The 12,338-nt window shown below is 49.6% G+C and overlaps 1 protein-coding gene across 3 annotated transcripts in view; it reads left to right on the top strand.

Moving 5' to 3' along the window:
- The first annotated feature begins 57 nt into the window (after nucleotides 1–57).
- The window catches only part of AXIN1 (axin 1), a 55,212-nt gene continuing 42,931 nt past the window's right edge, over nucleotides 58–12,338 (top strand). For 2 of the 3 annotated variants that reach the window (XM_035021797.1, XM_035021795.1), the window contains exons 1-2: nucleotides 58–77; nucleotides 4,062–5,022. In XM_035021797.1, coding sequence (XP_034877688.1) covers nucleotides 4,145–5,022 — 878 coding nt within the window. In that variant the 5' untranslated portion in view covers nucleotides 58–77; nucleotides 4,062–4,144. Of the gene's footprint in view, nucleotides 78–3,252; nucleotides 3,612–4,061; nucleotides 5,023–12,338 lie in introns of those variants that run through there. The other variant, XM_035021796.1, reaches the window with a different exon arrangement.

Raw genomic sequence — 12,338 nt, 5'->3', positions numbered from 1 at the left:
CGCCGCGACGCTCCGGGAGCCGGGCCGGGGCGCTGCCGCCGCCGCCGCCGCCGCCGCCGCCACCGCCGCCGCCGCCGGTGAGTAGTGCGGGCCGGGCGCGCGTTCCTGCGGGGCGCGGGCCTGTGCGGCCGCCCATTGTAGGCCGCGTAGGCCGGGCCGGGCGGGCCGGGCGCGGGACCCGGAAGAGGGGCTCGGCGGGTGCGGGCTCCGGGGGCGTGCGGGGCGGCGTGCAGCCGTGGGCAGGCTGTGCACCCCGGGTGCTGCAAGGGCAGGCGTGCCGAAGTGGGGGGTGCTGGCTCGGGATGGAGACGGCCGGGGCCGTCGATGCTGGGCTGTGTGAACCTGGCAAAGTGCGGGGTTTGCTTCAGAAAAGGCAGCCCTTGCTCTGGGTGAGCGGAGGGGTGTAAGGAAGAACCAGGATTCTGAGAAGGGGTGTGGGGGGCCCCTCCTGGAGGGGCAGGGTGCGCAGCCGATGTGTTTGATTGGGTGGTGCCAGCCTGTGGGCCTGGGGCGTGTTTCGCGTGTGCGTGGGGTGCAGGGATCCTGGAGAGAGGCTGGACGGTGGCGCATCCCTTCCCTGTCCCTCCAGCAAAAAGTAGGGATGAGGGGATCCGAAACCTAAGGAGGGCCCTCCCGCTGAGGCAGAGCTGCCTGTGAGGCCGGATCCAGGTGTGGTTTGGCTTGTCTCAGTGGCCGTACTCTTTCAGATTGATACCTTGTTCCCCAAAACTCTCTCTTGGGGGTGGGTCTTCGACCTCCACCCCACATTTTGGAATTCAGTCCCCCATGAAGCCGGACCTGCACGGCTCAGCTCAGCACTGAGGACAGTAGAGAAAACAAACTTCAATTCTCTGGGGATTTTTCTCAGCCCATCCCTAAGATAACTTACGAAGAGTTCTTACTGTTCATCTCAGCCCCTCCTTCTTGCTCGCCCGTATGTTCTCTGCTTCTTCAGGAAGAATCTCAGGCATATTTGGATCCACAGGCCTTGTTTTGGAGAATACACATGGTCTGAACCTGACCTCCCAGGGTAGCCGTATTTGAGTTTCAGTTTTGAGAACTTATATTGGGGGACAAGAATGGACAGGCATACAAAAAAACGTTTCTGTGGGATTTTCAGGAGGTGTGGGGGTTTCTTGGGTTTCTAGAGTCAGAAAAGTGAGTGGACTTTTTTGGGCTGCATTGGTCATTGAGAATTTAGATGGTGAAGGAATGGATTACACTGTAAAACAGTGACCCTAACCCTTTCAGAGCTTAGTTAACGGACAGGAGAATGTCAGAGTCATGCTCTATTACTTCCGCACTGCGCAGAAATCAAGAGTTGAAAAGTTACATTTGAGTAAAATAAACAAACATATAGACATGTATAGCATTGAGCTGGCTGCCATGGCACCTGGGGGTGTATGCCTCAGCAGTGACTACAGGAGATTTTAAATGCCTTATCAGGGTTGTAGGTTACTTTTATGGAATCCTTTTATTGATGGTGGTTACAGGCTGTTGGCCAGATTCAGTGCTTGTGGGCATTTGACTCTACCCTGAGTTAACATTAACTGCTTTATGTGTGGTATGTACGTGTGTACGCTAAACGCTTGGTGTGCTTCTATGTGGAACCCAGAGATTGAGGGAGTTAGAGCGTGTTTCAATAACGTCAGTAATTTGGAGAGGTGTTCATATGCTTCCGGGGACACCAAAGGTCTTCTGTCAGTTGACAGCCAAAAATAGATGTGAGTTATAAGAACTATTTCTTCCGGGCAATGAAAAATAGTTTAAAATGATTAGGGGGACTTGTTCACACGTGAATTAAGATGTTAGTTTTTAGAGACAGCCCCAGTTTTGTAATAAATGGCTAGATCTTGAGTTTTGTTGTTGTTTTTATAGCACAGTAGTTCAGCATCTATGAAGGGCTAACGTTTGGCATCTATGACGGTTGGCATTTGCCTTCATGTCAATGAATGAAATTATTTATTGGTTGCAAGACCTTATGCTAGGTGCTGTGGGTCCTTCAGAAAATGTTTAATCAGGCTGCTACTAATAATTTACACAGGAGATCGCGTCTTCAGAGCAGGTGACAGTGACTTGTAATTAACCTCCCTTTGGAACACAGTGACTCAGTTCTTTCTGAGGGCTGGTGAAGTAAAGAGTATCTCTGAGAGTAGGGCTCAGGGGGCCAGGCGTGGGCCCTCCTTCCTAAGAAGGCGTCTTGGACAAGAGGACATTAGAGATCCATGAGCTGGTGTGGAGCTAAGACACCACAGGTGCTCATTCATGTTGACAGGGCTCAAAGAAAGCGACTTTGCAGTTGAAGTGGTCCCTGACGGCAGGGTGCCACAGTCCATGGGCCTTGACCTTAAGAAGCAGGCTGTTCCTGCTGAGATTACAGCCTACCCAGTAGTTTTCACAAAAAGTCATTAGCTGCAGAAATGTCATTTGGGGCACATTATTTTGACCAACCATTCTCTGTCTCTGTTTCGCTTCTAGCCATCAGCTGCTGCTGGCTGGGGCGGTATGTACAGTGTGAGAATGCAGGTGTGGGGCGGATTACATGTAGGCCCTGGCCCAGAGTGTGGAGTGGTGGCCAGGGAGAGCTACCCTTTGTGTTGGCACCAGGTTTTAGGGGTTTATTTTTCTTCCTCTGGCTTGTTCAGGCATTTGGACTTGACATGCTTCTCTCCAGCCTGTTTCTAGCCAGACCACTTTGATCACGGCCGGCTACCAGGTTGGGAGGTGTAGCTCAGCTCGTGGGCTCTGTGAGCTCCTGTAGGATATGGCAGGGAGGACCGAAGACTATGAAAGAGTCCGGATCCAGGAGAGCCTTCCTTTACACCTACGGCAGGCCTGTCGCAGCAGCAACGACAAAACCACAAAACCCGTAGTCCCCTGACCCCTAAGAGGGTGGGTAGTTTGGATTTGAGCTTATGGAAGTAGATCATGTGAGCTGTATGCTTCCTTAGCTAAAATGTATAATTGTATTTGGCCTTCATTTTCTTTTTCTATACCTTCTCCGTTCTTTAGAGTACTAAATTGCCGTTTGCTATCAGAAGGACACTTTTTTTTTTTAAGATTTTATTTATTTATTTGACAGAGACACAGCGAGAGAGGGAATACAAGCAGGGGGAGTGGGAGAGGGAGAAGCAGGCTTCCCTCTGAGCAGGGAGCCCGATGCGGGGCTCGATCCCAAGACCCTGGGATCATGATCTGAGCCGAAGGCAGACGCTTAACGACTGAGCCACCCAGGTGCCCTGGACACTTTCCTTATAAACGAGGTCAAAGGCAGCATTCTGGTGGAAGCATTTTTCAAGATTGTCCACACTGGTGGTATGAGATGACCACTGTGTGTGTGGGGGGGGACGGGGTGTCCTTTGATCACTTGGTTGAAGGTGCTGAAGGTGACCCGCAATTGTTCGTGTAGGTGTATGTTGAGAGTTAAAAGAACACCTCCTTGTGTGTTTGCACCTGTTAGGAGGCATACCAAGTGTGAAGTGATGGGGTAGGCAGAAGGCACAGTGGCTGTGGGCCTAGAGAATGTGGGAAGCAGACGTGACACCTGCCTGATGGTGTGTGATGTTCCATAGCTTTCTGTATCTGAATATCACAGCGACCCTGCAGTGCAGGTAGGCGATCATCCTCATTCATCTTACATGGGAGGAACCAGCTCTCATCCAAGTTTATACAGCCAGGAGGACTAGAAAGCATATTTCTTTCCTCCCATCCTCCTGCCTCCCTGGAGCTTGCAGGGAAGGACTGGTTGTGGCAAGATGGGAGGTCCCCAGGCTGCTAGTCTCCATGATGTTCTCACAGAATGACACCTGAGGGAGTGGCGCTCTCCCTGCTCTGGGTGCTTAGTTTTTAGATTCAGAGGCATTCCTGTAGTTAAAAGTTCCCAGAAATTGTTTTAATATAGCACAAACCTCGTGGCAAAAGATTGAAAATTTAAACTGAATTTCTGGCTTTGAGTTCGAGCGGGAGGGCATCATTACGAGTCTTGTCTTGAGAAAACCTCTGTGGTCATGTTTCCGTGGACCCACGTTTCCTAATCCTTGTCCTCTTAATGGTTTCAACAGGACAGATTGATTCACTTTGGAGCTATAAGTACTGATGTATTAGGGTGCAGCGCTCATTGTTCATTGACGCACAGAGTCCCAAAATGAATATCCAAGAGCAGGGTTTCCCTTTGGACCTTGGAACAAGTTTCACCGAAGATGCCCCCCGACCCCCAGTGCCTGGTGAGGAGGGTGAACTGGTGTCCACAGACCCCAGGCCCGTCAGCCACAGCTTCTGCTCCGGGAAAGGTGCCGGGGTTAAAGGTGAGACTTCAGCAGCCACTCCCAGGCGCTCGGATCTGGACCTGGGGTATGAGCCTGAGGGCAGCGCCTCACCCACCCCACCATACTTGAAGTGGGCCGAGTCGCTGCACTCCTTACTGGACGATCAAGATGGAATAAACCTGTTTCGGACTTTCCTGAAGCAGGAGGACTGTGCTGACCTGCTGGACTTCTGGTTTGCCTGCAGCGGCTTTAGGAAACTGGAGCCCTGTGACTCGAATGAGGAGAAGAGGCTGAAGCTGGCCAAAGCTATTTACCGCAAGTATATCCTTGATAACAACGGCATCGTGTCCAGGCAGACGAAGCCAGCTACCAAGAGCTTCATAAAGGACTGCATCATGAAGCAGCTGATTGATCCTGCCATGTTTGACCAGGCCCAGACGGAAATCCAGTCCACCATGGAAGAGAACACCTACCCCTCTTTCCTCAAGTCTGATATTTATTTGGAATATACGAGGACAGGCTCAGAGAGCCCGAAGCTCTGTAGTGACCAGAGCTCTGGGTCAGGGACAGGGAAGGGCATACCTGGATACCTGCCCACTCTGAATGAAGATGAGGAATGGAAGTGTGACCAAGACCAAGATGAAGACAGTGGCAGAGACCCTGCTCCCCCTGGCAGGCTCACACAGAAGCTGCTTCTGGAGACGGCCGCCCCGCGGGCCTCCTCAAGTAGACGGTACAGCGAAGGCAGAGAATTCAGGTGAGTCAGATGCAGGGCGTCCGTGTCTGTGCTCACATCCGAGACCTGGAGGACTGGCAAGGGAAAGGTGTCGGGAAGGAGCGGTCTTGTCTCTCAGCCCCCAAGTGGGTATGCTCCTGCTGCTGGGGGTGAGTTGTGGTGTTCGTTCTTCTTCATGATACCTTCACGTTTGTCATTAAATGTTTTTAATATTTGTGAGTTGAGGACACTTTTGTTAAGAGCAGTCTAAATAATATATGGCTTTGTATCCCATTAAGAGTCTTGGAAGTCTAAAAGTCTTGACATTCGAACTTACCCTTTAGCAGTAACATTTGTACTCTCTTGCATAGGAGGTGGGCTTACTCCATTGATGCAATCCTTGTGGCCTAATAGAGGAGTGGACATGTAAAAGCATCAATCCGTAGAGAATTCTGGATCATTGCATTTTTGTGACAGTTTTCCAAGATTCTTCCTGGAGGTTGGGAAGTGTTGGCGGGAGGCTGCCATGCAGCAAATTGTCAGAGCACTTTGGGAACCTCCTGTGAATGTAGTTCTAGGGGTGGACCATTCTCCCCTCTGCTGACAACATGAGTGCTGTTGTGTGGTCCATTCCCAGTGGCATTAGCATTTGTGGGTATAACTTGTGCATATAGCCACATTGCAACTTGGGAGGTGCCAGTGGTGCGATCAAGAGGTTGTTCCAGCTTGGGAAACCCGTATCTTCATTCTCTTTTCTTGGTAGTCCCTTCTGTGCTTACTGGAGATTTATTTGGTATGGGTTGGAGCCTCTTGCCGGTGCGAGCGATGTTGGCAGGGCACTTCTGTTTCCCACTCATTTCCCTGTAGCTGGTCCCAGGGACATCTGCCTGTGAAACTTTCAAAGTGGGGAATCCGCCTGACCCTTGCTGATTTAATCAGTCAGAATCCTCTCCTCTCCTGTGGTATTATTAAAACCTGGATCATTTCTTCAAGCTTATGGTGGTAGAGAAACTGGCTACTTGCTAATAAACACAGGACTAAACATTTCTAAGGGTTTTTGTTTTTTTTTTAAGATTTTATTTATTTATATGAAAGAATTAGAGACAGTGAGAGAGGGAACACAAGCAGGTGGAGTGGGAGAGAGAGAAGCAGGCTTCCTGTGGAGCAGGGAGCCCGATGTGGGGCTCGATCCCAGGACCCTGGGATCATGACCTGAGCTGAAGGCAGACGCCAAATGACTGAGCCACCCAGGCACCCTAAACATTTCTAAGGTTTAAATATCATTTAAGTGATGTGATTCAAGATATAGCATTTGAAGTAATTTTTGTGTGCCTTTTGCTCATTGTCTTGAGCTGAACACTTGATATAGCAAGCTTTTTAGAGCAGAACTTGCCATAAAATTATTCTAAGTAAGGCTAGTAACTGATACAGTTTTTGTTTTATTTATTTTTTATTTTTTTAATTTTTTAAAAGATTTTATTTATTTATTTGACAGAGAGAGAGGGAGTGTGCACAAGCAGGGGGAGAGGCAGGCAAAGGGAGAAGCAGGCTTCCCGCTGAGCAGGGAGCCCGATACGGGACTCGATCCCAGGACCCTGGGATCATGACCTGAGCCGAAGGCAGACGCTTAACCGACTGAGCCACCCAGGCGCCCGACACAGTTTTTAAAACCCAATCTAAAATGATTTAATTGGAACAGTTTTAAGATGGGATTAAATCGGAGGCCTGGGCTTCAGGGGGAAAATTTTGAGCTCAATTCTGACTCCTTTCTTCCTTTCTGTCTTTCTGTCTTTTTTTCTTTCTTGATTTTACTTCTAAATAATTTCTACAACCCAGGGTGGGGCTTGAGCATAGAACCCCAAGATCATGTCATATACACTACCAGCTGAGCCGGCCAGGTGCCCCAGGGCTCAGGAATTTTTTAAGTCAGAAATCAGAATTGGCTGGCTCAGTTGGTGGAGAGAGTGACTTTTGATCTTGGGGTCGTGAGTTCGAGCCCCAGTTTGGGTATAGAGATTACTTAAAAAAAAAAAAAATTCCTGAGCCCCATTCTGCACTTTTTTCAGTTCTCAAACAGCAACTTTGCTTTTTCTTTCTTTGGTTTGCTCTATTTGTAATACACAATGTTTGCTTTTAAATTAATAGAATATGTTGGCATCACTTGTTTAAGTGGGTTGAGCTCTAAGGACTGTGGTACATTTTAGTTTTGACTTGCTTGTCATGGAGCTGCTGGTGGCAGAGCAAGGCTGGAGTTTGAGAGTCCCATCTGCAGTTGAACACCATGCCGCTCGAGGTTGCTTGTGATGCTTTTGTGGGTGGCGGATCTCTGATGTCAGGGGCATCATTTACTAGTACTGACAGGGTGTGGCGTCCAGCACATTCTACTTGTCCGGCAAGGGTGTGCACTTAGGATGCACTAGGTTGGAAGTCACAGAAAGTCCAGCCCACCCTGGCTTAAACAGTGAAGGGGATTGGTTGACTGAGATCAATGAAAAGTCCATAGGCAGGGCCAGCCTCAGATGTGGTTTGATCTGGACTCCAGCCATTTTTCTTTTAAAGACTTTATTGTTTTAGAGCAGTTTGAGGTTATCAGCAAAAATGAGAGAAAGGTACAGAGGTTCCCCTCACCCCCACCCCCACAAACACACAGCCTCCCCCATTATCAGCACTCCGCACCAGAGCAGTGCGTCTGTTAGAGCGGACAGAACTACATCAACACCATTACCACCCAAAGTCCGCGGTTTGCATCGGGGTTGGTGCCTGGCGCTGGGCATGCTGGGGGCTGGATGAAGGTGTGGTGACGCGGAACCAGCATCATAATGTCGTGCAGAGCCGTCCTGAAAATTCTCTCTGCCTCTGCCTATTCATCCTGTCCTCTCCCCCAACCCCAGGAAGCTGCTTTTGCCTTCTCCAGAACGTCGTGCTCTTGGAATCATACAGCGTGTGCCTTTTCTAACTGGCTTCTTTCACTTGGTGACCTAATGTTCCTCCATGTCTTCCCATGGCTTGTAGCTCATTTCTGTTTAGCGCTGGATGATAGTTCATTGTGTGGATGGACGACAGTTAATTTATGCGCTTGCCTGCTGAAGGACGGCTCCATTGCTCCCAAGTTCTGGCAATCATTAATAAAGCTGCAGTAAACTTCTGTGGTGCAGGTTTTTGTGTGGACAGAAGTTTACACCTCCTTTGGGTAAACACCATGGAGCGCGATTGCTGGGTCATAAGGTGAGAGCACATTTAGTTTTGTAAGAAACTGCTGCTTCTCTTCTTTGTCTCTGCCTTCCCGTGGCCAGTTTTGCTGGGGCAGGTTGGAGGTGGTTACTGTAGTGACCTTGGGCTCCGGGCTCCCTTGCTTTGTAAACAGACACTGCCCCCAGCATTCGAAGGAGGTCCTGCATTTTGCTCTGTATGGCCAGGGGTTCTGTGTGCCTCTGTCCTGACTATTCCAGCATAATCTTTGTGCAAAGGCCCGGGACTGTGCTGCTGGGCTTCGCATCAAGTAGGGTAAACCAGAAGGCACAGAAGGTGCCCACTGCTCCCCAGTGGTGGACATGGTCCTCCAAAGGAAGGGAAGAGGAGGGTGGGTGCTGCCTGCTGCTAAGGGGGCTGGGGGCTGGCCTGAAATCTCCTTATTGGGGGATGCACTTCCTGTGGGCAGCAGGTGCCTCCCATAAGCATTGATTCTTCATGGAGAAGTGTGTCTGGAGGGCCATTATTTAGGGTCTCCCGACCTGAGCCCTACAGTCCCATAGGTTCTCCATCCTGGGGCTGGTCTGATTGTGTTCTCTGGTGTTGTTCAACCTCCCTGACGGGGCATGGCTCTTTCCCCATAGGAGGCCTGAGTGTCAGTCTTCATTTGGCCGTGCAGGTGTGCACGTGGCTGTTCTTCATACAGCCAACTTGTGAAAAGTTAAATGAGCATTATGCTTAGGTCTCTGTCAAAGCTCAGAAAACACCCGTGCCCCTGGCCTTTTTCTGCATTTATCCTGCTCACCTGGGGTCCTTTTGAGCCCCTGGGCCAAGGGATCCCAGAATTCCTTGCTCTCCGTGTCTCTGCAAATTCTGTTCTCTGTGTCTCTGTAAATTTTCCTAGTCTCTATTGCCATAGTCAGTGAACTTTGAACATAACTTTGGTTGGTTCACACCCACCATTTTAAGTGGTGTGAATTGACAAAAGGTTCTCTGATGATGCATGTGATTTGACATTAGGGCCCAAGGGCTGTAAGACATAGCTGGCAGGCTCAGGTTTTACTCCCCCATCAGACGTGTGGCATGGGGGCGCCTGGGCATCTGCCTTTGGCTCAGGTCCTGATCCCAGGGTCATGGTATTGAGCCCCTTGTTGTGTAGCGCGTCAGGCTCCCTGTTCAGCTGGGAGCCTGCTTCTGCCTCTCCCTCTGCACCCCCTGCCCCCTGGCTAGTGTGCACAAGCTCTCACTCAAATAAATGAATAAAATCTTTTTTTTTTAAAGATTTAATTTATTTGACAGAGAGAGCATAAGCAGGAGAGTGGCAGGCAGAGACCAGGTCAGGGCTGGTCGTCATGGTCATGGCCAGAGAGTAGATCGTGGATACCCTTCATAGCGGGAGCAACTCAGCACTTAAAGGGCCGACAACCAGGGTGTTTGGCGGCTCGGTCGGCAGAGCGTGCGACTCTTGATCTCAGGGTTATCTGTTTGAGCCCCACGTTGGGTGTAGAGATTACTTAAAAATAAAAAAATTAAAAAGTAAAGGTCGGACAACTGGCCCTTCCTCTCCAAGGTCCCTTCGGAGTTTGGCTGAGGAACTGTCTGACCTGTTTCTTGGCTTTTTGATTGTATTTCTGGTAGTGGCTTAAAAGGTCAAGAGAGGAAATGTAAAAAGAGGAAATGCGGGCGCCTGGGTGGCTCAGTTGGTTAAGCGACTGCCTTCGGCTCAGGTCATGATCCTGGAGTCCCAGGATCGAGTCCCGCATCGGGCTCCCTGCTCGGCGGGGAGTCTGCTTCTCCCTCTGACCCTCCTCCCTCTCATGTGCTTGCTCTCTCTCATTCTCTCTCTCTCAAATAAATAAATAAAATCTTTAATAAAAAAAAAAAAGAGGAAATGCCCCAGATATATACAATTTCACATGGAAGGCAGAAAAGTAAGATTGATTTTGGGTTTCTGATTGGAGTTCAAGTTGAAGGGGGGTTAGGTGTTGGCTCTAGCGGTGATGGCTTGGCTTTAGTGTGCGCCCGTGGGCCTCTTTGCTTGGACCTCCAGCAAATTCTCTTCACTGGTGAGTTTTTAGGCCATTTGTGATGGAGGGAAGCTCATTTTTAAAATCCGGCTCTCGGGCGCCTGGATGGTTCAGATGGTTAAGCGTCTGCCTTCGGCTCGGGTCATGATCCCAGGGTCCTGGGATCGAGTCCCACATCGGGCTCCCAGCTCAGCGGGGAGCCTGCTTCTCCCTCTGACCCTCTCCCCTCTCATGCTGTTTCTCTCTCGCTCGCTCTCTAAAAAATAAAATCTTAAAAAAAATAAAAAAATAAAATAAAAATAAAATCCGGCTCTCCCTGAAGTCCTCCCCTGCTTATTCTACGGCAGTGATTGTGGTTCCTCTGTGAGGGGCATGAAGCTTAGGGAGAGAGCATGGCCCTGTTGCCATTTCCTTGTCATCTTCCAGATGTGTGACTCTTTCAGCTGGATGAATTTCTTTAACCGAACAGATGATCCCAGAGTAGGTGACCAGAGATGTTTTCAGACAGATCTTAGTATGCAGCTGTGGGGTTCTCGAGTCAGGAGTGTGCAGATCTTCTCACTCACCTTGCCAGCTGGATGGGGAGAACAGTAAGCCTGGTGGTTTAGCTTAATGACCCCTCACTTGATGACTTTTCCACTAGGCAGTGTCTTGTGAGGTCAGCCTTCTGGTCTGTGATGGTGGGGAAGTTGCTGTATCTGTCTGTGCTTATCTGTAAAATGGGGAGGATGAAGTGCTAACTGCCTAATGAGGTTGTCACAGGGCTTCCGTGTCATAACGCCTGGGGGTGATTACACCAGCCCATGCCTGCACAGAGCAGGTGCTCAGTAAATTTCAGTTCTTGCATTGGTGGCTCTTCTTCATCTTCATCATCTTCATCGTTGTCTGTTAGATGTTGGTGAAGTTTGTATCAGAATTACAGATGGTTTCAAAGATATGAATGACATGCTCAGATTTTAATAACATATTTCCTTCAAGGGAGGCATAGTAATTCTCCACCCCAAACCTGTTCCTCTTGTAATCATTCCAGCCTCCAGCAGCGGCACCACCATCTACCAGGTCAACCCAAACCACCAGATCCCTGCTTCCTTCACCCCCACGTCTGGTACAGCAGCAAGTTCTGGTTCCCTGCCCAATGTGTGCTAAATCCCTCTGCTTCTTGCTGTCTGCACGCCGGCTCCCACCTCCTCCTCCTGGGCCGCTACAGAACCATTTTTTTTTAAGTAGGCTCCACGCATGGAGCTCAACATGGGGCTCAAACTCATGACCCTGAGATCGAGATCTGAGCTGAGATCAAGAGTCGACGCTTAACTGGCTGAGCCCCCCAGGCGCCCCACCACAGAACCTTCTACCTAGGCCTCTGTCTTTTCTCCCCACAGCACCAAAGCAGTCTTTCCTAAGCGCAAGTCTGATCGCATCATCCCTTCTTCCAGCTCTGTCAGGACTCCCAGTGCACCCTGACTCAACCCTAAGCTCCTACGATACACGCATGCCCGTGCTGGACTCCCATCACTGGACCTCGGACGTGCTGTGTGCATTTCATATACCTATCAGTGGGGTAGGACTGGCCATTAAAATTTTTAAATTAATTACAGGAGAGTCTAAAAGTGTTTTTTCTCTATTTTAGTCATATAAAACTCCATGGTCTTCAGGTTTCAGCAGAGTCCAGCAAAATATCTGTAGTTAGATATCAGACTGGAGAATTCTGGAATAGAGAGGCCTCTTTGCCTTGACCTCTGTATCAGTGGGTTTATGAAAAGGAAGTGCTTGTAGAGAGCTGACGAGCAATGTTGTTGACCGGGGCCCTTTGCGTGAACTGCGCTGCCCATGGCTCTGACGTGCAGCTGCAGCTATTTTAGGAGAGTGTGGGCTTGATGTGCTTGGCCTGGTGTGCAGTTCTTGGAACTGAGCCATACCTATAGGTCAGCTGCTTGGTGTCACTGCCCATTCGCAGGTTTATGCCCCAGTGTCACAGAGATTTGAATTTGACTCTTATACTCACCAGCTCTGTTAATCTTTTTTACTGTCCTGACTTCATTTACATCAGTGTACCGTGTAGATATTACAAGTACGGGGATTTGGGTGAGTAGTGGTAGTTCAGTTAGGAAAGCAAGGCAGTCTAATAATTCTTTCTCCAGTTTG

The sequence above is a fragment of the Mirounga leonina genome, unplaced genomic scaffold, assembly GCF_011800145.1.
Source record: "Mirounga leonina isolate KUSES-001 unplaced genomic scaffold, KU_Mleo_1.0 Mir_175, whole genome shotgun sequence".
In the NCBI taxonomy this organism is placed as follows: domain Eukaryota; kingdom Metazoa; phylum Chordata; class Mammalia; order Carnivora; family Phocidae; genus Mirounga; species Mirounga leonina.
Note: the sequence above shows the minus strand (reverse complement) of the source record. Positions and strands in the feature narration are given on the sequence as shown.